A 24529-nucleotide genomic window follows, 5' to 3' on the forward strand; every position below is an offset into this window, starting at 1 on the left:
TGTCTTACAAGGTACTCGTAACCGGCGGTTTTGTGTGACTAGATAGTATGGATATGAATGAAATGAAGGATGTAAGTAAGGATCGTACGAAGTGGCGTTCTCTGGTCTCTGCCTACCACTATGAGAAGAAGGCGTGATTTTGTTTGTAAATATCTATATCAAACAGCCCACCAATCAGCATAAGCTTGCGGGTCACTGATGTTCTTAATCAAAATTTTGTATCACCCGTCAGTGGCGTACCTTGCCAAGGGCTCTGTACAACGCTAATTGACTATAATAATAGTATTATGGTTACCCCTCATGCATAAATTAACCATTAACCTATTTTAGTGAGAATACTACTAAAATGTTTCCTTTCTTTCCTTTTACAAACGAGTAAAAGAAACAAAACACTACAGGAACACCTATTATCTGCAAACATTGTTAAATGATGTTGTAACTTTATAGTAACTGCTTACAAAATATAGAACAACGCCATCTCACGGCATATCGTGGAACTGTCAAGTAGTTCCTGAATCTCGCAGCGAAATCTATATACGGTAGGAGACTAACCAGTACTACTTCTTTCTAAACTGTTATTGAAATATTAATATTAACCCCAGGTGAGAAGTTAAGGACTACATTGACCATCTAGAGAATAGACACCTGTTATGACCAATTACAATTGTCAGTTACTTAGAGACTGACAGCCGAATTCTAAAACATCATTGAATTTTAAGGGATGCTAAAAAGTATTTCTTTCTCTACGATACGATTTTAAAGACAACATCATACTTAAAAGTTGCTAATAGCTTTAGGGCTTGACCTCTAGAGCATAAAAAGTGGTAACCAGGCTCTCTCAGTTTAGTTTGAAGCAACTCCATCTTCGAATGTCAAAACTCTCTTCTAAGTAGTTACATTTGTTGGCCGATAGATGGCACTTGGTACCCACGTTCACTTTTGTTTACAAGCTATCTCCTCAGTTATTAGGTCCATTTAATATTATTTGATTGTTATGATGGTCAACATGGCATTGTCATTGGATGAAAAGTTCGTAGGTACGATTTTTTTCACACGGAACGAATACTAGTGTCAGTAATGAAAACTAGTTCCAGTGTTTTGCATTAGGTTGTTTATATGATTGTAAAATGTAATGCTACATTCTGAAGACATTCTTTTGATTTAGTATGTCTAACTCTACCTCTCAGCTCAATATTTTGTTATTCAATATATTAAGGTTATAATAACAATGATAGGGTTCTGAGTAGAAACAAACACCATTATAATGAACTTTAATTACAATCATCCAAAATACAACCATCTATCAAAAACAAAGACAAAACACACGTAGAAGCATGAAAGTAACTTCAAACACCAAAAGTCGTTAGTTAAACCATCAACTCTACATTAAAATTATACTAACGTTATAATTCCAAAGATATTGTTTATTAGAACACATTTACCTCGAAAATTGCGGGTACGATTCGAAGAACGCTAATAAAAAAATAACGGAATCCATTTATGCTAATATTTTTCACAGTTTTTAAGAAAATAGGATTTAGTTAATTCGAAGTAATTTCGAAAGTAAGATCGCTTAGATCCTTCTGAAAATTAACCGAAAAATAAAAGGTAAATATATAATACTATGTTAGCTCCTGAAGTATTATCGCAGTGAACCTAAGTCATACAGACAGACAGACACATGTGAAGTCGAGTAATACAACTACCATCATATATGTACGTATTTACCCGGAACTAATAAGTTTGATGCTTGAACGTCCTTGTGTGAATGTCCACTGATCGATGATCATTAGAAGCTTTCCACCTGTCATATATATGATTGGTTTGATTTTAAATATATACTACTGTATGTACTGATTTGTAGTGGCCTAATTGTAGGAAGTTGGACTTTGTTTTCAATTTCCTTGTACGCTTATGTTCCCATTACTTACCCCCGGTTTCTCATTACATTTAGCGGTAGTTTATCTATTCAATAAAGTTTTATTTGTATGAGTTTTAACGCTATTGAATAGATAAACTGCCGCTAAATGTACCTCAGAAACCGGGGGTTAGTTTACTAATCTAACTTATCGATAGTTGTAAAATAAGACTACGATATATCGTGTAAAATCTACTTATATCAATAGCGTTGCAAGACTAACAATATCTCCCTTTCCTGATTTGCCAAATTCGAAATCTCAAGATAAGTGATTTACTCTGTACTATCCATATAAAAAACTGACCAAGTGCGAGGTGGACTCGCGCACGAAGGATTCTGAAAAGTATTTATAAAAACGGCAAAAAAAATCATATTGGTTATTTAGGAGCCCTCTGAAATACTTATTTATTTTATTCTTATTTTTGGTAAACATTTCAACCGTCGTTTTATCACGGTTCATGAAATACCTGATGACAGACAGACAGTGAGCGAAATCTTCGTACTATAGTTGCCGTTTTACTTATTGGGTACGGGACCCTAAAAAATTATGTCGGTAATAAAGCATTCTCAATAAATCTCATAGACTGGAAACATGACGTCACAAGACTCAAAATCTAGATTTTCACAGACACTTCATATACATATTATTCTTGACAAATACTCCCAATACTTCAGCACTCAGACTATTTAATCATCCAGAAAATAATACCGATATCAATATGATTACATTGATATTGTCAACATGCCGCGACTGAAGACGTCTAATGAAATAAAACACATCGGCGCCGCTCTGTCGACGACCGTGCTGGGGTCTTGCCAAACATTGATTGTGAGATTTGGGGCCAGGGGATTGTTTTCTTAAGGATAAAACGTGGAATAATGTTGCGAAGAACTTTGATGCTGTTTGATAAAAAATATTTTTTTGCTATGGCTCTATAAGTTTGAAGGGATTGATCTTTATCAATTCAAAGTTATAACTACCTGAATAATGTAATGATGATAAGTGAACATTTGTAGAGATTCAATGGAAGTAGAAAATGTATTAAATATTTTAAGCTATTTTCTCTTGAATTTAGCTAGTTAGCGATGTTAAGAAATTGCAGTACGATTTCTCTGTTAGTATGTCGCATTTTGGCTAGTAAATACCTACAAGCTTTGTTTTTGCTCACAACTTTAACTAATACAATTGTGGTAATAGTTTATTTCTATTTATTTAGTTGGGTGGTCAGTTTTATAGGTAATTAGCTGACCCGCGCAACTTCGCTTGCGTCACATAAGAGAGAATGGGTCAAAATTTTCCCCGTTTTTGTAACATTTTTTATTGCTACTCTGCTCCCAATAGTCGTAGCGTGATGATATATAGCCTATAGCCTTCCTCGATAAATGGACTATCTAACGCTGAAAGAATTTTTCGAATGGGACCAGTAGTTCCTGAAATTAGTGCGTTCAAACAAACAAACTCTTCAGCTTTATAATATTAGTATAGATTTTAATAATCCCTTGAACTCACTTGTTTATTAACACTGACTGTATAGAGAGAGTTTATAGTTAAAGAAGAGAGATGGTTGTGTAGATAATGAGATTATATTTTTTATTTTACAATTAAAAAGGTAAATTAACAATTGTAAATTCTTACAATATATCTACAAAGCATGAAAGTTTCATTATTCTAGAATCACAGGGAACTTTCTAGAACAACGTTCCTATACAATACACAATATATCGACCAGATATCAGTAAATAGCCAAATAGTATATTATTTATATAGTTATAATAATCTCAACTGTACTATAACATATTATCTTGAAGATAATAGAACAAACGAAAATAGTTTTCCATTCATATCGTATTGTTTACCAAAAGATGATTTATGTATCAAAATAAGTATTACTTATCTACAAACATAATAAAGTTAATTTAAAACTTGTGTTAGTGTTTGACAATAAACAATGGCTGTTATTTCGGTCACGAACTAATTTGAAGACAATATTACATTAAGATACAGAAATAGATGGAATAGATACATTTTGTTTTAAGATGGATATGAATGTGTGACTACGTATGTAACAATATCGGTCACACTTGTTACAACACTTACGACGTTTTAATGAAGGACGTTTTTACAAGTAAATTTTGCATAGTTGTGTCATCAATAATTTGCGGTCTAGAAAAACTTTCGAAATTAAAAATGTTCAAAATATAATATATCCTTTGATTTACCTTGGACCTTTTTAAATAACAGTCATATAAACTGGGTTCACATACGATATTACCTGAAGATGATTCAATTTTATTGTGTTAACCGCACAATTCACAAGAATTAGTCGTCTATCGTAAAGTTGATTTGATTGAGTAAAATTCACGACGTAGGATAAATCAATACCAGAGTTTGACATAAAAAGAAATGCTGTACCAAAGTGAAATATTATGCTATTTGCTAGTTATTCGAAACGTAGAGAAGTGATACAAGTTAATAGTCACGTGTGGGCGTACCTTTAAATATTTGAGGGCAAATGAAACATTGGCAACGTACAATGTGTTTTATTATAAACTATTTTTGTTTATTTGCGTAATCACATGTATGTGCTTAGAGTACCGTTATAGAGAACCGCTTCAACTACGTATATTCGAAATATGCTAAAGTGACTTTTAGCTTAGTTTGACATAAAGTAATACATTGACAGGTTGTTAAAATTAGGATGTATCTATCTATACATACATACATTAAATCATTCCTTTTTTGAAAAAGAGCAAAAAGAAGGTAATTTTGATTTTCGGATTTATTAATTACTCTACCCACAGTATTACGTGCCTTCAAAAACACGGAGGAACCCGGTATGTATAATATGGTCGCCTAACCAAGTTTAGATCTGTAAGGTTTACAGACACCTTACAGATCTAAACGCGACTGTTGTTATTTTGCCACGAGCACTTCTTTACACTATTAAAATATTAATGGGTTTCTTCTGTTTATCGCTAATAGTTTAAAACAACTTTTAAATAATTTCGAAAACTGTCTAAGTTCACGAAATAACACTTAGAAAACTACTTGAGCAATCCATTAAAACAATTCAATAGATGAATTATATTCTAGCACTATTACCTAAAAATATCTACAGAACCTTTCTTGGAATTCGTAAAGTGAAAATGTATGTACTTAGCTACGAGTGCTACGAGGCTACGCGCCTACGCGTCTGCGGCTACGCCACGGTCTACGATGCGCGTCAAACGGGTGACATTAGCGAGGACGATGGCAGACACTTTGAAATGTCCTTTATTTATCTATGGGGTTGATAAAGGACACACGTATTTTTTTCGTAGATGTCTATTTTATGTGTAGGCTTAATTGTAGGTTGTTGTATTAATTGATAGCGAATGGTTATTTTCTTATGATAAAAAATTGTGAAAAACTAGTTAGCCGATCTAAATCGTTTGTTTATAAATTATATTTTACAATGACGTTTTGAGAGCATGTTTCTAAACTTTCTTAAGTACATCAAAAAATATTTCTGCACGTGGATTTCGAATTATTGTCAGTTGTTTACTTCACCGATTGACCTCTACGACAATATTTCACATATTACATACACAAGATTGCACAAATCTTAATCAGGACTGTTCTTTTAACGATGTTAATTAGACTCATATATTGTATTGTATATAATCATTACAACCCAAAATATCGTTACGAATAATCACCAAATCCAACCCCTACATTGCAACAGCAAATCAAAAAGCGTCACTATGAAAAAACGCGTAGACACACACACATACAAGCGAGCCAAAACTTGGCATTTATCAATGGTAGACGTTTCCCGATTTCCCAGTGATTCACCCACTCGCACACTATATAAGGCAGGGGTTTCCCTGAACCCGCCAGTACCATGCCGGCTCTCGACGGGGACGCACGCGCTCTCCCTACAACAAACTTTTTACGAGTTACGATCCAAGGAAACTTTCCTATATGATAAGGTAAATTTTACTTTGAATTAATTTCTTCTTTCATATTCTTAATGAACGTTAATGGCTATTTGTATCGAGTGGTTAGTGCGGAACTTTTAAATCGATTTCCATTTTCCATCTAGTTTAAAAATAGTTGTCCTAGAATTTTTATGGGGTTCTTGATTTTATAGCGGTATTGGTGCGTTTGATAGTGCAGCTTTTTGTTACTTATGGCCGTTAAAAGATGTTAACTGGTTTTAAGTAATTGTTTAAAAAAATTACTCATTATTGTCACACTGCTGGACAAGGGTCTCAGGGGGACTAATTAAATTATTTTTATTTTAAGTGATTATTACGTTTATCAATGATTTTAATACGTTGTACTTTTTTATAAAGGGGTTTTTATATATTTTAAGTAGGTTTACAATTTCAAACTAAGATTATTCAAGTGCTCATATCATCGGTAATTTAATTGATTGTTTATTACCACTGTAACCACTTCAATTAGTTTTAGAATTGTCATACCAAATTTTTAACGAATCAATTATATTATCATTGCAAAGTTTACAAAAGTCAGTTTTTGACAGATTTTTCTATTAAAAGTTTACAGATTTACTAAATTAGTTATATTTATCCTCATCTAAGAGGCAAATGAAAGTTAAAAGTACAATTGGAGATTATACGGGTAAATATTATTCTAAATAACTGATAAAAATGATTACTATAATTAAAAGTAGTGCTTTTATATCTTTCGATGGTCAAGTAGCACAACAACAAAGTCACAGTATGAAATATTTTAATCTCACACAAAATCATACACACATATACAATCACGCCTTTTTCCTACTGGGGTAGGCAGAGACCAAAGAACCAATTTATCACAAACTATAATTTTACTCAACAAAATGAACTAGTCTAGAACATTCTCCCATCTCATTCCACCTAAAGGTCAGCTAACACAATAGGTTATCTAAGTACATAATTTATATTTGCAAGTGACACATTCGATTTCCGTATGCGGCAAAATAAAGTAGCTCACATGACCTTGACTAGCCCTAGGAAACATAGGCAGGCTTTCAAATATAATTAACTAGCAATTTCTTTATTATTCACTTCCAAAAGAATTATATTTTACATGGCCCAATGTGGCCTCGCCGGTAAATGTATGAAATATTTCTGTGACGTGACTGTATAGAGAATTGTTCTGAACATACCTAATAACTAGAAAAGAAAAATATGTGAGTACTTTCGAGTGTTTCGAAGGTTGATTTCGACCTTAAGAGTGTAAAATCTCCAAAAATAGTCAATAGAATAAATAGATTAAGCGCTTTATCTAAATAATAAACTTCTTTGTACTTCTATTTAACTACATACGCACAACACACGCACCCAAATTGTGTGATATTTTAATAAAGTGCATATAGAAAACATAATTATGTCTCGTTATGTTATAAAATGTTACAATTACATCACTAAATTAACTTGTAATAAGTAAATCGTTTAATCATAAGATAAAATGCATTATTTAGCAACCTAGAGAACCAACTGAGTCGCATATTTTCTTTTACCCCTTGTTACGGCATTTTCCAAATCAACGTCAGGTAAAAGTTACTAAAATGACAGGCAACAGATACAATTTGCCATAACTAACTAATTAAAAATAATAGCCGTTTATATTTCAGTCACACGGCAATATAAAACAACCTATTATTTACACAAAATTGGTTTAATTATTCTGTGTCTTCATACTGTTTAGTTGATTACGTTCGTGTAATAACTTCATTGTAAATGAGACTGAGAAATTGTTGAAAAAATAACTTTAATTAAAACTAAAGTAAGATACTGATCAGGGTTCGAAGCCAGGTGATTTGTAGCCTATGGCATTGATTTAATATAATTATGTCAATTGAAACCATTTTTTCACTTTATGATAAAAATATAGGAATAATGTCCCTTTCACTTCCAATACTGCACCATGGATTTTTAAACATCGTCATCGCAGTTTATCTAAAAAACTTAAATTTTGTACAAAGTTTCAAGCAAGCAAAACTGCGAGCGTAGACTAGTAACCATAATACGTTAATCCGAATAATCTTTGAGACAAAACATATGGAATTATCTAAGCGCATTCCGCGTTTAGCACAAAACAAAAGATGATAAGATTAACCGAGATCCCATTTTGTATGTAGGAGTGTTTTATTCTATACGTTAAATAAATACCAATATGTACCTAAGTAGTCGAAGTATTAGATTGATAGGATATTTTGGATTACAAGGAGCACATTGTTTTAGCATTTAAAAAAAATCGAGATGAGAAAACTCAATAAGTAATTATGCACTCCAGTCCATTATTCTTTTTTTGTTATTTTTTTCGTAAACTAAGAGGCAAACCTAACAAAAAACTGTTTGACATGGCTTTATCACTGTATTTTTTATTTGACAACTACTTGTCTACTTTTTACTCGCCTATAGAAGTACGGAAGCGCTCGGCCTAACACTATTACACTACCCATCTGAGGAACAATCGAAATCAATTATTGACACTTATGATAGTTGTTACAATTACTAAATCTACAACTAGCTCGGAAAGGAGTAAGAGCCTTATGAGAAGAGCTAGCAAGAAACTCACACACACTCTTTTCAATCGCCAAAAGCTTTACAATGTGGTTGATACAATAATTGATCATGGGAGGCGCTGCCAGCAATCAATGATATAGATAGACTAAACGTCAATTAAGGAAAATTAATATGGCTGGGATATTTATTAGTCTCTGATCATACCGTATGTTGAGAGCGCCTATTAACATGTGACAATAAAAATATGAAAGTCCGCGTTAAACGTTGCTTAACTTACCATTTACTACAATTTTCCATGCCTTCATTATCAAGTAGTAATAGCAAAGCTCGCATAATCTCAGAATTGGTTCAATACAATGTGCAAGCTAAAAGTAGTAATTAGATTGTGTGTCGTCTGTACAACACAAGTGCCCGTTCCCGCGAAACGATTTATTAATCTTTCATTATTCTTGTGACTATGCTTTTGTATTCACAAAGATAGTTTGAAGTGGCTTCGTCGTCGGTACTTTAGCTATAGATCTAATAGCGTGATTTGCGGACTTGATGCGATCGAGCTGAGAGTGTTTTTTAAAACATTTTTCAACAAATTTATGTACGCGCATAACTCTTGAACAACGAAAGCAACATGGGTAATATTTTTTTAATATATGTTTGTTACTGTCAGGACAAGGTTCGTATGGGATAGATGGGATCAAAATTCATATGAGAATAGAATCAATCCCAAGAATTATCCAACTTAGTTATGTTGTTCAAAAGTTATACACGTACATTCATTTCGGTGATTAATTTTTATTAATGGGGATAAAACACATGTTTTCAAGCACAATAACTTTAAAAATCTATTATACCTGGTATGTGCTAAGTACTTTGAATTTGGTGCTATAAAATCGATTTATAAAAAGTGTATGTTTTTAATAGATATTCAGTAAAAACATACCGTCCTAATATAGAAGTCCTCCTTTTTGAAATCGCTTAAAAATGTTAGTCCCTCTGAAAGATGCCAGAAGTTATCTTTTGTTCGAAAACTATAACGGCTATCTATTTTAAATAGTGTTATTAATTAAGATTGCGGCACGTGTATTAAACTTTATATAAAATTTTGTAAAGCATGTACACCCACATTTCCAAAATCATTTTATATAATAGGTTAATAAAGCTAGCAAAATTCAATAAACACTATAGTCCTACAGATTGGTACAGAGCCTTGGCGTACACGATTTATTTTCAAAAAGGAGATCTATCAAACATGCCACCGTCAGATGCATAAGCCTGTGGGTCACTGATGTTCTAAAATCTGTATTTTGTATAACTCCGACAGCCGCGAGCCTTGCTTACAACGTCTCTACTAAGTTGTTGGGTTATAACATTTGACAAGCTCTTCAATACAGGATGGATTTTCTATACAATCTAAAAGGTTTATATTATATACCAACATGTCCTACAGAACGCAATTAATTGGTCACATTAGTGATAGCGGTCACGGCGTTACACTATAGACAACGTACAATTATCTAGCGATGTAGTTTCATATTAAATCTTTGACAAACTGAATCACGTATAGGAACATTTTATAGAAAAAAACCTTATTTAAAATATTTACCTTTAAAGCAAAGTTCCCGCCGCGTTCGTTTATTCACCATTTACTTCAAAACCCCTGAATAGATTCTTATGAAGTTTTCATAAATAAATAGGAGGTTATATCTTATGTTTTATGTTAATCGTCTATTGATATTTATTGGGAATGACTAAAATGATACATAACTTCAGGTGATTTTAGTGCGTGATTTTATGTATGTTTGAATGAAAGTTCTGAACTTTCATACATACATAAAATCACGCCCTTTTCCAAGGGGTAGACAAAGACCACAAAACGCTCTTACAACTTGGCTCAGACAGCGAGGTCCTAAAATATCGAACCTTTAACTACTTCAAATCAAAGAAAAAACATATTTTTTTAGAAAAAGCTGTAATAAATAAACCAGCGTAATTTTATAATTGCATAACTTCACGCGGATTGGCAAAGAGGCTTTCATGTAAAGTTCAGTATTTATTTTCAGCGGCTAAAAGAAAATAATTTAGTTGCCCATTAAGTATTTAAAGTTAGCATGCTTGGAGACATTATTTCACACTTCTTGAATAGTTGTTTAAAGTAAATCTTTACTATTTTAGGGTTCTTTACTTAAATAATAAAATATTTAATAATAAGGTGATCTGCTTGTAATGATTTTGTCTTGAACTAACTCTATGCCGAGTGACATTAAAATGTGTTCAGCAGTTTTGTCGCTAAATATACTCTCGTATTAGTATGAGCAAATAAATAAATCTAACCCATTAATGTCCCACTACTGGAGGGAGGGGTAAGGCCTTGAGTTCACCACGCTGGCCAATTGCGGGTTGAGGACTTTGCGTACCTATAAGAACTGTTCTAAAGAACCCTCAGGCATGCAGGGTTGATGTTTTCCTTCACCGTTGGTATGACTGAAAATTATTTCTAATACACATATCACTCTTTTATAAAATAATATTATTGACGACTTTTCTATAAATAGTCCAACATATCAGTTTCAAATTTTAATATATGTGCAATTAATAATTCAATATTGTGCCATGGATAGGATAGGAATGCGGCATCATGCCATTGTGAAGGGTCAGGTAACTGAAATGAAACACGATGACAATCACTTCACTTTAAATTGATCCCTTTGCTTTATTTATTTTCATATTTATTATTTTTCAAATATATTTTTGGAAGAAATTTTCATTTAAATTCTCTATGGTTTTGATGTAGGTTTTTTCGAAAGATGATTTACATATTCATACATACATAATAATCATTGTGTTTGTATTATCTGCTTAGTCTCTTAACGCAATGAAAAATACATACATCATTATGTATATTGATTTAAATTACAGATATTTATTAGAATTACAGATCACCATTTTGAGAAACTATTTATAACTTCTACAAACAAATTCAACCCATCAATATCCCAGTTTTGGACAAGGGTCTCCACCTATAATGAGAGAGGGGTTAGGCTTTGAGTCCACCAAGTTGGCCAACTGCGGGTTGGGCATAACTTTTATAACATAATATAAACTTAATTACCTTTATTTTTGAGACTAATATATCTCAATTATTTTGGAGCAATGAATTCATTCGCCAATTATTTTATCCGGTTATTAAACGACGCATAAATACGTCGTATCAAATTACAATTCTAAATATACAAGTCCTAATATGACTGAGATCTAAGCACTTCCTGTTGACATTATTATTTACGCCAATATTAATAATATAAGGATACAAGAAATAAATAAATTCATAGCTGTTTTTACTCGGAATTCTATTTTTTGTATGAGGGATAAGCAACATACTAAGTAAATGATAACAAGTAACGATTGCTAAAATTGCGATTGACAGTCAAGGTTTTCAAACCCAGCTATTGCACTACCGATTAGTATCTTAACTATGTAATAACATAAAGGGTGTTAGGCAAATGGTTGTTCAAACAATATAAATATTTGGTCTTGACTGCTGCCGATACGTTCATACCATTCAGCTTAAATTTGGACTCTCCATTTCGGAGATAAGATGCTTTAAATTGAGCTCTGTTGTTTTAAACTGGGTGGATTGATTAGCTTACTTTACACATCTTAAATTTCATGATATAATATGACAAATATTTTCAAAGAGAATTTGATGTTTTGGGGTAAGTTGAAGACTGTATAATAGTCAGAAATACATATCATGAGGACACGAAATGACCTACCTTGAATTTCTTAGAAAGAGGTTATATAGGTTCGCGAAAAACGTAATACCTTCAAGTAAAACCTTGGTAGAAGGTAACAATAGTTCATTTATCAGTTACGTCACAATTTCTATAGAACAGCTAAAGTTAGGGCCTTTAGAGCACATGGAACGGGGTCAGGTCAACCGTTCACCATAGCTTTAGTGCCTCAAGTTTCCTTCAAATCACCATTAGAGCTTTTTTGTATAGCGCTAATAATTTGCTGCTAACTCATTCCAAATGAGCGTAGTACGCGTCTTTTGTGCTTATAGTATATACTTAAACACCTGCCCGTAGTGCTTGTAAATCTTGTACAAGCTAGCAATCATGTTAAGTACCTACTTTTCTGGATAATGTAAATAATGGATTACAAAATATGATGTAGATTTGCAAAACGCGTTTGATTACATTGCGACGTATACACGGGCCCAAAAGTTGAGTAGCCATGGATAAATGATTAGATATCCTTTTAAAAAAGAAGTCATTGCAGTCATTGCACCAAAATTTTCGTAGAATTATCGTAAAGTATATCGTAAAATTAATATCGTAATTTCAACTTCGCCCTTAAACTCAGCAAACGATCAGTCACAAACCGTAAGCGTTATACGATTCTCCCTTTACTATTACATAGACGTACACAGTGCGTTATATTTTATTGTTACAAGTTCTTTATTGTTACTTTTTATGTCCAGAGTTTTTGCTTTCATTACCACCAATTGGTAAGGTAACGTGAATTGAAGTCTTTTTTTATTTTTGTCATAATAGTAAGACCGTGGAAAGGTGCTGGCTGATTCAATGCTGACATGTGACGATACAATTGTAATACTATGGTATGTTTATGGTTTTTGTAGTGCTAGCTAACATGAAATTTAGTTTTACGATTCCATTATGGGTTGTAATTTTCGATTTAGAAGGTATATTATTGTTTAGTAACGACTATCGGTGGTGTTCGTTACTTTAAGCTTCCGCGTTATATGATTTTTTTTCTAACGTGAATCTCTGTGAGGTTTTTAGTTAACAGATTTTGTTGTCGTCTAATCAAGTCATCGAAACTTATTGCAACTAAAAAAATACTTTTGAAATTATTACAACCTCATTCATATTGTTTAAGACTTTATTTTTCGATGAGGCCGACTACAATATAAGATATCTGAAAGTGATTTTAAAAGGGACAGTTAATTAATTTGCTGGAAAGTTTCCTGTAAAGAGGAGGAGTAGTTATTATTTTAAATTTTTTAACTCAATTCTATCCCACTGCTGGGCAAGGGTCTCCCCTGAAATTTATGGAGAGGTTAGACCTTGAGTCCACCACGTTAAACAAGGGTCTCCTCCTAAATTGAGGGACAGGTTATTCCATGAGTCCACCTCGCTGGCCAACTGCGGGTTCGGGACATGCATACCCTCAATAAATTAGTAATTATTATTTACCGAATAAACAGTCCTCATTCAACTCTATTAACCCAGAGCTTTATCCATGAAACACACGTTAAATAATTCACGAACGTATCAAGAATTTCAACAATCGATAACGGTGGTGTTATGCAAGTGGGCAAGGTGCAGTAAAGGCGACAGCCGGGTCGATCCGACCAAGTCAATAATTCACCTGGTGACCACAGCGTGGGTCATTTTACAGACCTACTTATTACCGTTTTGTGATGTCAATACTGAATTGTTTAATATATAGGCTGTCATTTTTAAGGTTTTAGGCTGCGGAATTTGAAAAAAATGTTTTTGATAAAAAAAATTGTGTGGTGGAATTTAATTGTCTTAGCTTTGGCGAAAAAATGAGCTTTTGTGTGAATTGTTTATGAGCATTTATATATATCAACTTAGCCTTTCTTCCAAGCTATATTGGAATCAGCTTCCAGTCTCACCGGATGCAGCTGAATACCAGTATTTTACTTGGAGCGACTGCCTATCTGACCTCCACAACCCAGTTTCCTGGGATATAACACGATACCCTTCTGTAAGACTGATGTTTATGGGCACGTGCTAGGTATTAATAGTTTGACAAGCTTAAATGGTGAAGTTGCTGGGATTATCTCATGTTCGTGTATCTATCATTCTAATAATTGTTTAGTAATGCAAAGCTGTACAAATCAATTGTTGCGTGTTTTAAATAATTCACTGGACACGGTTCTTTATCATGATTCAGATATGTCACAAAATATTTCAGACTTTCATTGGAGCTCATTTAAATTACTTCGTTGAACTAGAATTTACTAATTAAAATTATCCAAATACTTATTATATACTTACTTATTATATAGGCGTACTTATTTATTGTTCAACGCAATGTATGACTTATTTGCAAGCGCATAGACGATTTCACGGCCGCAGTAACCTTGACACGTGTTAAGTTTTCTTTCAAATATTTATGACGTGAAACGATCTATTGAGCGACGTAGAGTCAAAAAAAGTGCAAAAGGGTTACTGTTTATCTTACTCAACTATGATTACTTAATACACACCGGGTACAAGTTAGCAAAGTCTTTAAACAAGATTCCAAGCATTCAGAAGCCTTTAGCCACATTTTGATAGACATCCACCCACACAACAACCTCAAACGTCCATTCTGAGCCAAAAATAGCATAAACAAAGATTTCAATCTAAGCCTGACGTTGGTAACAGTCGGCTTGCAGGCCACTTCGTTATCTCATTAGTACACGGTTATTTATTCAACGACCTTATTATTTAGTACCTAACGATTTGGCACACCGCCACCCTGCATTAAATTATTTCGGTTAATTACGAGCGTTCTTTGTGTACGTCGTGCTATGTGCGAACTATTACACTATGTGTATGTGTGATCCATGTCATATGGACTGCGAACGTGTAGCGCTTTGATCGTACTCAATCAATCGGATAATGAATCTGTTACATGCCCGTCCTACTGTTTTCCACCTGTAATGCTCAATAGCACCTATTCATACTAGGTAATACGTGCGCTGTGTATTATGGATATTTGCCACTAATATACGGTTTTCGTTCTTTGCAGGACTGAGCCTTCAACATGAGGTGAACTTCAAGTCTTTCGCGTGCCGCCAACAACACACCGATGGACACTGGACCACCTGTAGTTTAAGCGCATTTATTACTTTATCAGTTTAGTAGTGTCAGTGGTTGTGATGTTTTATAACTTAATCATTTACAAACAGTACTTCTCCAGACCCTTTAATTTACAAAATGCGGATGTATGCGCGGCCAGCACTGACACGTATCGGCATGGGCCCTCGAGCAGGTCAAGTGACGGAGCGCGGGTGCTCATGACGGGCGGGTTGGTGTAGCCGACAGCCGAGGCGACCACCGCGCACACTCCGGCACCTCCACCCAACATCCCCTACCTTGTCACAACCGCTGCACTAAAGATGGGCCATTTCCAAGTAGGTAGGGACCGTAGGCAGTAGGGTCAATCACACAAGTGTCAGAGATCACGGACCATCATCCGCCTGGCTAACTGCCAGTAGATCCGGTGGGAGATCTCTGTCACCCGAGCGAAACAGTAGCAAACACGAGCGTGTGTCGGTATGTGCAGGTGAGACGCTGAATGGTCAGCGACTGATAGAATTCCGTCTCGGCGCGGAGGCCGAGTCGGAGCAGGGCGAGGGGCTGGCGGTGGCGTCGGCGGAGCTGATGGTGCGCGCCGAGACGTCGCCGCGGGCGCGGCGCCTGCGCTACACGCTGTGGGCGTTCACCGTGAGCGGCAACGCGAGCAACGAGAGCGTCGCCATCAGCTCGCTGGCGGGCGCGGCGCGGCGCGACCCGGCGCGCGCCTGGCAGCGCCTCGACGTCACGGCGGCGGCGCGGCGCTGGGCGGGCGCGGGCGCGCGCGGCCCGCTGCGCCTGCTGCTGGACTGCTCGGGCTGCGGCGGGCGCGTGCGCCTGCGCCTGGGCGGCGGGCAGCTGGCGCGGCCGCTGCTGCGCCTGCGCCTGGCGCCGCCCGCGGTCCGGCGCCGGCGCGCGCTGGACTGCGACGCGGCCGAGCAGGGCCGCTGCTGCCGCCAGACGTACTACGTGAGCTTCCGCGCGCTCGGCTGGGACGACTGGATCGTCGCGCCGGAGGGGTACTACGCGAACTACTGCCGCGGCGCCTGCGCCCCGTTCCTCAACTACCACTCGCAGGTGGTGGAGGCGGCGCGGCTGGAGCGGGCCGAGTGCTGCGCGCCCGTGCGCTTCTCCGCGCTGTCGCTCATCTACTTCGGCGCCGACTCCAACATCATCAAACGCGACTTGCCCGAGATGGTGGTGGAGGAGTGCGACTGCCCGTAGCGGCGCCCCTGTACATAGCCTGCCGCTCGCCGAGCCGCCGCCGCCGCCCCCGCCGCTCCCGCCGCCCCCGCCGCGGCACGCTTCCGCCGCTCTCGAATCCGATTTAATCCGAATCGATTATAAATAATATTCTCGACTTGTGTAATATTTTGTTCCTCGCGTTCGAAAGACTATATCCTAAATCGAATAAATAAATAAATGTCCGTGTGGGTGGGTGTCGCGCGAGTCGCGCGTGTGGCGTGTGGCGCAGTGGCGCGAGTGAGTGTGGGTGGTGGTGCGGGCGCGGGCGAGTGCGCGGCGGCCGCCCCGGGCCCTGTACTGTCGGACCGCGCGCTGCCGGCGCCGGCGCCGAGCCCCGCGCACGCGACCTGACGCGACCTGACGCGACGCCGTCTCTACACGGCCTAAATAATTTAATACTACGCCGTTTTCTTTCACCCCGTTTGGTGATCGCTTGTAATTATTGTAAACTGTATTATAATAATTATTATAATTATAATTATAATAAATCAACTTTTTCATAATTATTACCACTTTTTTCATTTCTTCTCCTCTGTGTCTCCCACACAAGAACTTGATTTATATGAACTGCAACAGAAGAATACACTTATCATATTACAGACTTACGAGTCCAATACCCATAGTTAGGAGTATGTATACGCAATAGTAATATTGGTACAAAGTAACTCTTAGAGAGAGATCTATTAAAGTTACTGCTGAAAAGTGCAAATATAAAATGGGCGACAAAGATTACGAGTTTATCTGTCAACATGTGAGGTGATCCTCAAGTTATAGAAGTGCAGGAAGTACCTATTAAGTTTGTGATCACATAATTACGATTCTACCTCTAATTACATAATGGTAGAGTTTTGGAGCCCCTATCACTAAATTGATACCCATTAAATATTATTATTTATCGTCTTTATCAGTGTCTTATTTTGCTAAAAATCCTACGTAACAGATAGACAGAAAACATACAGGCCTAATATCACGCCTTTTTCCATAGGGGTAAGCAGAGACCAAAGAACGCCACTTGGTCAGATCCTAACGAACTTCCCTTGCCTCATTCACATCTATACATATCCTCATACAGAACCGTTAGTTACGAGTACTACGCACCTAACCTTTTTAAAACATCGCCGATGTTATCTGTAACTATTATTATTTAATATCTAAATATTGTATAAGTAAATTTATGTTTTTTATCAATAACGCTCGCCGTATCTAAGAGCCTGTGATACAGGATTTATTTATCCTAATACAGGCTCCCTATGTTTTTATTATGTACCTACCTAATATTCTAACTATAAGACTTATATTAAACTTTATGTATTAATTTATTTGAATAAAATTGAATTGAATTGAATTGAATAATATCTGTACTTATATGTTTTTTGTAGGCCTTATCAGGGGGTTTTTATAAATTTCGCATTTCTAAAATTAATCTAAGTATATCTAAATACAAGGACAATGAAAGTTATTTAAGATTAAGTAGCTGCACGTGCTAACATCCCGTTAATCATATCCTCCCCACGGATAAATTGAAATTGCGGAAAATATGCTAAAAATACGTGCCGCTGGGAAATAAGTATCAACTAATAAGGCCTGAATGCGGACGTGTTAGCTCATAAATACATGATGTATTTGTTAAGGGAGTAGGTACTTATGTACTTTGTTCTTATTGAATAGAATTGTGGAACTGAGTCGCCGCTTTGAAAGAGCGCTTCGATTATCTTGATTAGTTCTGTAAATGTTGATTAAGTAGTAGTTATATTTACAAACCTGGCAAGGTACCTAATTAATATTTAAAGAACTCGTCCGATACTGAATGACTGACTGATGAACAACGCACAGCCAAAACTAGTGAGTGTAGAAAGTTGCAAGTTCGTATGAAGATTCCATATGATGTGTAGATGAGCACTAAGAGAGGATTTTTGGAAATTCAAATGGGGGTAAAAATCATGCCGGCAAAGCCGCATGTGGGAAGCTGGTCTTTCATAAATTAAACAGTTTTATTTCTCGTGATTAGCTACAGTCATGACAAAATACTTGTACTATTACATCATTCATATACAAATAAATAAAATAAATAAATATAAATATCATTGGACAACCCACACACGGTCATTTGATTCCAAACTAAGCAGAGCTTGTACTAGGGTAACCAAATAACTGATAAACATACTTATATACTTCTAAATACATACTTATATAGATACATTAACATCCAGGCTCAGAACAAATACTCATGCTCATTACATAAAGATTTGTCCCGGGTGGGATTCGAACCCACCACACGCGGCGCTACGGTTATAGCGGCGAGGTGACCACTTTAACCACTGCGCCAAACGTGCAGTTAAATTATACATATTGTGAAGAATATACCGTCAAATAACTAAGGAATACAGATCTAGGAAAACCTTCTAAAAATTCTAGGAAATTTCCTATGTCCTATAAACGTGTCCAGAACTTAATCATTTTCCGCCGACACAGTTGGAAACAAAAATCCATTTGTTTTCCATTCTTTATACAGAAGGTTATCTAAACAAAATAAAAATATCTTCTTTACGAGAGTGAATGAATGAATGAGAATGAATGAACCTATTTTTAATGTGGCGTGTGCGTGGGTGACGATCTAAGATCTGTATCTGGAATTGCTAAGGTACCAGAATTGTATTACTATAAATGTAATTTATAAAGCAAAGTGGCTTGTAATGTATAGGAAATATGGTTCTTGTAAGTTTCAAAGACTGAATACCGTTAAACATATTTTTTTTCCGTTTCCAGGAACATGCTAACTAATTTATGGTTATTCTGTCATCTTGACAAATTTATTTTTCTGAAAAAATTACCTAAATATAATTTTCAGGATTCAAAAGGATGATGATAGATAAAGTGCCAATAATAGAGTTCTTTACTTAAATTCATATCCTTACAACAAAATTTGCTCTTTTATCACTCTTTGAAATATTGCTTAGTTTCCTTTTCTGTAAAGTTGCGAAAATGTATTGTTAATAAATTATCGGTACTGTAACTATCTGTCAGTTAAGCGAACCTTGGCGCGATCATCCCATAGATGGGTGACCGCATAGTGGTATTTGAACGGGGCGTCTCCGTGCTTCGGAGGGTACGTAACAAGTCAGTCCCGATGTTGTCAATTAAGATAACAGTCGTTATGCCACGTCAAAGGCCTGTAGGCTTGAACAACTTTGACACTAGAACCATACGATAAGAAAAAAGAAGACCACTTTAGGTAGGTATATCTTTAGATAGATTGATATGACTAATACAGATACAGACGATCCTACTAATTAAATAGTCTTTTCGAACGAGAATGCAACCAGCTGCCTACAATGCAATAGGTATGTTATTATCAGGTCTTCAAATCAAAGGCACATAACAAATTACGTAGAATAGGTACCACTTACAAGAATTATCGGCAAAGAAAATCGATGGACAGTGTAGAAACTAATGGTCGTTGGTTAAAATGTTTAAAAAGTCATTAACTTGAAAGACAATTAATCTATAGTAGGTAATATAACAAATGCGGTCTGAAAACGAAAATTTGTTTGACAAACCCATGTTTTCTGGAATGGAAAAAGGCATAGGTCTTCAGAACGCTGGTCAAGCTGCTTGCTTGCTTTGCATACTTTCAGGAACCGTCAAACGAAATCTAAGTCATGCGAAACTTTCTCGCAATGTCTTCTTTCGCCGTGCCAGTAAAAAATGTTACGAAAACGGGAACAATTATGTCCCATCTTCTCTTATGTGATGCAAGCGAAGTTGCGCGGGTCAGCTAGTACTTAATAAAAACAACAGAAAACGTCATTGGTGTCTTGTCTTATTTTTGATTCAGCTTTATAATATTAGTATAGATATTTCGGTAACGTTAGATAAGTGTTTGCACCACTTCTCGACTCCACCTTCGCTAATTATTTATTTTATAGTGTTTAAAGGCCTAGTATTTCTTTTGTACTTTAAATTATTCCTTGCTATTTACTATTATTTCAAATGTCCACGTGTCTCCTGTCTGCATCGATAGGCGCTAGTTTCCTTGAACCTTGAACGAATAGATTAGGTTTTAGTTCGGAGAATAACTAAAAATTTACATTACCTTCTTTCTTTCTGTCTCTCGTTTCCAAAGAGAAATAGCACAGTCTACACAAGGGAAAATATACAGTTGCGCGATTATGACAACCTTTAAAAATGATAATTTAGTAGAAAACAGTTTCTGTGCAAGAATATTGTTAGTAAAAATATATTTATACCCCACCAATTTACCATAACCAAACCTGATTAAAAGCTCATCTAAAAAAGTATTTTCAATCGTCAATAAGATTTTGAGACATATAATCAAATGAATTTACAGTTATTTACCTACGTAGTTTAGAAAAACTCAGGGTGTCAAAAAAGTATGTTCTAAAAATTTCCCATGCCTGAAAACTGTAACGTTTACATTGAACAGTTAGTGGAGTGGAGTCCATTACGGACAAAGTTAGCGAGTTGACTTGTAACTCGTATCGATATGGTCCGGGAGCGCTCCCGAGCCTTCCCGCCGCACAATGGCCACCGAGGCGCCGAGATGTCGGGACGAGACGCGATGTGTAGGGCTGCCTGTTACAAATTAAATAGATTGATGATTAGCTGAATATGTTATATCTATAATATCTATCTAATCAGCCCGTTTGCACCCACTGTTGAGCATAGGTCTCCCCCTCAGCACGCCACTTTGCACGGTCCTGCGCTTGACTCATCCATTTCAGCCCTACACACTTAACAATGGTTAATTTACATTATTCAGAAAAATTATTATAAAGGAGAATGGGTACTTGAGATAGTCCTCGCTTCTAAAATAACATAAGTTAAAAGAATCTCAATACTGTCAAAGAGACAATTCCTTTTTTCTAATGTTCAATGGTGCAGTATTAATATCCTTAAAGTGAAAAAAGAAATATAGATATGTCTGCCCGTCTAGTACGCATACACAAAATAACTGTTGATCTGATTTAGTTGACATTTGGAAAGTGAAAGGTTTTATGAAGGGAAACTCCTTTAAAAAATCTGCCACGTGGTCGGGATAGCGGGTAAAAGTTGCTTAATGGAAAAACCGATAAGGATAATAACGTATGAAAAAAGCATAACCTTTGTTTGTAGCCTTATGCCTACATGAATATCCTATTTCTGACTTTGTATGAACTTTGTGACTAAGTTGTTAAGCCCGTGTAAACAAAGTAGAAATATTTTGCTTAACAACTTTTGTTCAATGTTATTTTTTGGTAAATAGGTTTTAAACATAGCCTAGCAAGCGTAGCCGGTGTCAGATATATGTATGTATACGCATTTCTACAATACTGTCACATTTTCAGAAGTGTTTTTATCAATGAAGACAGTAAAATTACTACGAAGGTACCAGAGTCAAATATGGCCAGCCGAAATATATGGCCACAAACCATTATTCGTAATACGAAATATTGTATAACGCGACCATAAATTGTCGCTATTGTCTCATGTATCCGAACTGCGTACCTGCAACCCTTCGAGCGCCCTGCTAGTCGCTTATTGTTGTTAAATTAAGTCAGTTAGTCATGCATGAGGTTTGGAATATGGCCATATTTTTCGGCCGGCCATCTTGACCCAGGTACCTTACTAAATTTCTTGCAAAATCTAAGCAACTAATGTAACTATATTGAATAGTTTTGAGTGGCAGCCCTAAAGTTAGTCTGGTGTGGAGGATTCGGGCTTGGTGCGAGTGCGTGCGATCGATGGACGCCGCAGACGACGCGGAGCCACCGCCGACCTACACCCTGAGGTAAGTTACTGGCACTTAATAGTTTAATAAAAATAACAAGATTATTGTGCATATTTTGTAATGTGTTTTTTGTTAAAGAAGAAAAGGTGTGCAGAATCGGAAATGCGAGTTATGTTTTGCGGGTAACGCGTCGACTTTTTAAGCCAAATAAATTCATCGCGGTAAAATTGTGTTTATTTTTACGGTGTCAGTAAAAAGCCAATTAAAACATGAACTAAATTAATTTCTAAATATTGTATTCTAAGTACCTAATGCTGATTACCTCAAGTTTGTAATGAGTTTAACTAAATTATAAATTACAATATAATTTCTAATATTTTATATCAACATTTCAGATTTACATTTAGGAACTCTATTATTATAAACTCTACAAATGACTATCTTACGCATTTTTTGCTGAAATCTCTCGACAATTGCAGTCAAAAACACCAGCAAATCATCGCGATAATATCCCCCAAAACTCAATCAGCCCGATATTTCATTATAAAATCAATTACCAATATTTTCAGCAGACAGCTACATACAATATTACATTTATCTGAATGTTCCGGCGCCCGGCAGCCTGTCTGGAGCGACAGTAAACAGCCAAGAGTTTGGACGATAATGCACCGCGCTAACAGACGCACCCCTACCTATTACTTATACAAATGTATTTGTGACAGTCCTCGATGAACTGAACGCACACAGACATACATAACTTTATCGTTTTGTTTGTGTGTCTACAAATTGTTTTTTTTTTCTTTATTATGTATTAATGTTGATCGTTTTCAAGTTCGAATAATAAAGGACAGTAATTAAGGACAGCTTCTACTTGACTTTAAAATATTTTGTTATTTAAAAACATTTTATAAATAACATAGCTTTTGTAAACCGCATTAGGTGAGAACCTGTAAGGATAGTTGTAAGGATGATGAATAAATAAATCATTATTTATTATTATTTCGTATTTATCTAACTTATGATATATAAGTAGTATTTTATGACTAGAACTTACGACAAAATATAGAGCAGACTGCAGAGCATACTACGTAAGCTTAATTTTAATTTAAGTTTGAAGAAATGGAACCAACACATTGCATTCAAAATCTCACAAATAGCGATCTAATGGACTGCCAAATAAATCCTTGTGCCCTGTGTGGTGCAATTCATTAATGAAAACCGCACGGGGACGCAGATCAGATCTATCTGATATCATCGTGACATTGATACAGGTACGTGTGTAAAGTTCCGGATACTGGGGTACTTTACAAATATTCTGTAGTTCAGATGAACTAAGAATCTTCGTTATAATAATTTTCTTTTCGTTATAAACATGCATTTCAATTCATTTCTCTCATAGTCTTGCAGTGAGACAGTAATAGGTATAAAATGGCATAAGATCTTCGTTAATACTTATACGATAGACAATTGAAAGGTGAACGTTTAAATATTATAATCATAACATAATATACATACATAACATCATGTTTTATCCGAAGATGTAAGCAGAGATCTATAAAATACACTCGCATTTTAACATCTATAGTAATATTATAAAGCTGAAGAGTTTGTTTGTTTGTTTGTTTGAACGAGCTAATCTCAGGAACTACTGGTCCGATTTTAAAAAATATTTTAGTGTTAGATAGCCCATTTATTGAAGAAGGCTATAGGCTATATATTATCATGCTACGACCAATAGGAACAGAGTACCCGTAAAAATTGTTACAACAACGGGAAAAATTATGACCCATTCTCTCTTATGTGACGCAAGCGAAGTTGCGCGAGTCAGCTAGTTAACAATATTTGTCCAATAGGAGTGCGCGTGAAATAAGTTTTAAGTAGGTAAAGTTGATACCTAACTTATATACTGAAGGTTTCACGTGGGTGTTATTATTATCCTGATATGACCTGAATATCTAGACTTGAGATAAACAACCAAGTAATATCGAATAAAACTCGTTTGTTTTCACATACTAATGTTATTGAGAAAGTCTAGCATTAATACAGTTTGTAGGATTTAGGTTAAGAGATAGGTAAAAGGTCACTTTTCTGCTAAAGGAAAGATTTGTAGCGCGATTTTCTAAAGTTATATCGGTTATAGTAGGTAGCGTTTGACAATTAAAAATATATATATATATGTTACTGTAAAAGCCCGAACGGTGGTAAATCCTAAGATTTTCCGGTATAACCTAAGATTTACCAACTCGCAATGGTAAATGTCCGAACAATTCTTTTATTTCGAACTTT

The 24529-nt window shown here is 35.8% G+C and overlaps 1 protein-coding gene across 1 annotated transcript; it reads left to right on the forward strand.

Moving 5' to 3' along the window:
- The first annotated feature begins 9062 nt into the window (after positions 1 to 9062).
- Positions 9063 to 16959, forward strand: Actbeta (inhibin subunit beta). Its single transcript, XM_076121253.1, has 3 exons — positions 9063 to 9066; positions 15224 to 15301; positions 15761 to 16959. Exons 1-3 carry the CDS (start codon positions 9063 to 9065, stop codon positions 16492 to 16494), a joined length of 816 nt encoding a protein of 271 aa, XP_075977368.1. The 3' UTR covers positions 16495 to 16959.
- The last annotated feature ends 7570 nt before the right edge of the window (positions 16960 to 24529 follow it).

The sequence above is a fragment of the Anticarsia gemmatalis genome, chromosome 12, assembly GCF_050436995.1.
Source record: "Anticarsia gemmatalis isolate Benzon Research Colony breed Stoneville strain chromosome 12, ilAntGemm2 primary, whole genome shotgun sequence".
NCBI classification, from domain to species: domain Eukaryota; kingdom Metazoa; phylum Arthropoda; class Insecta; order Lepidoptera; family Erebidae; genus Anticarsia; species Anticarsia gemmatalis.

Excerpts from the sequence above, each read along its gene's own strand:
- Actbeta (XM_076121253.1), top strand. Across the intron at positions 15,302-15,760 it reads CGATGGACACTGGACCACCT|GTGAGACGCTGAATGGTCAG; the intron begins GTAGTTTAAGCG and ends CGGTATGTGCAG.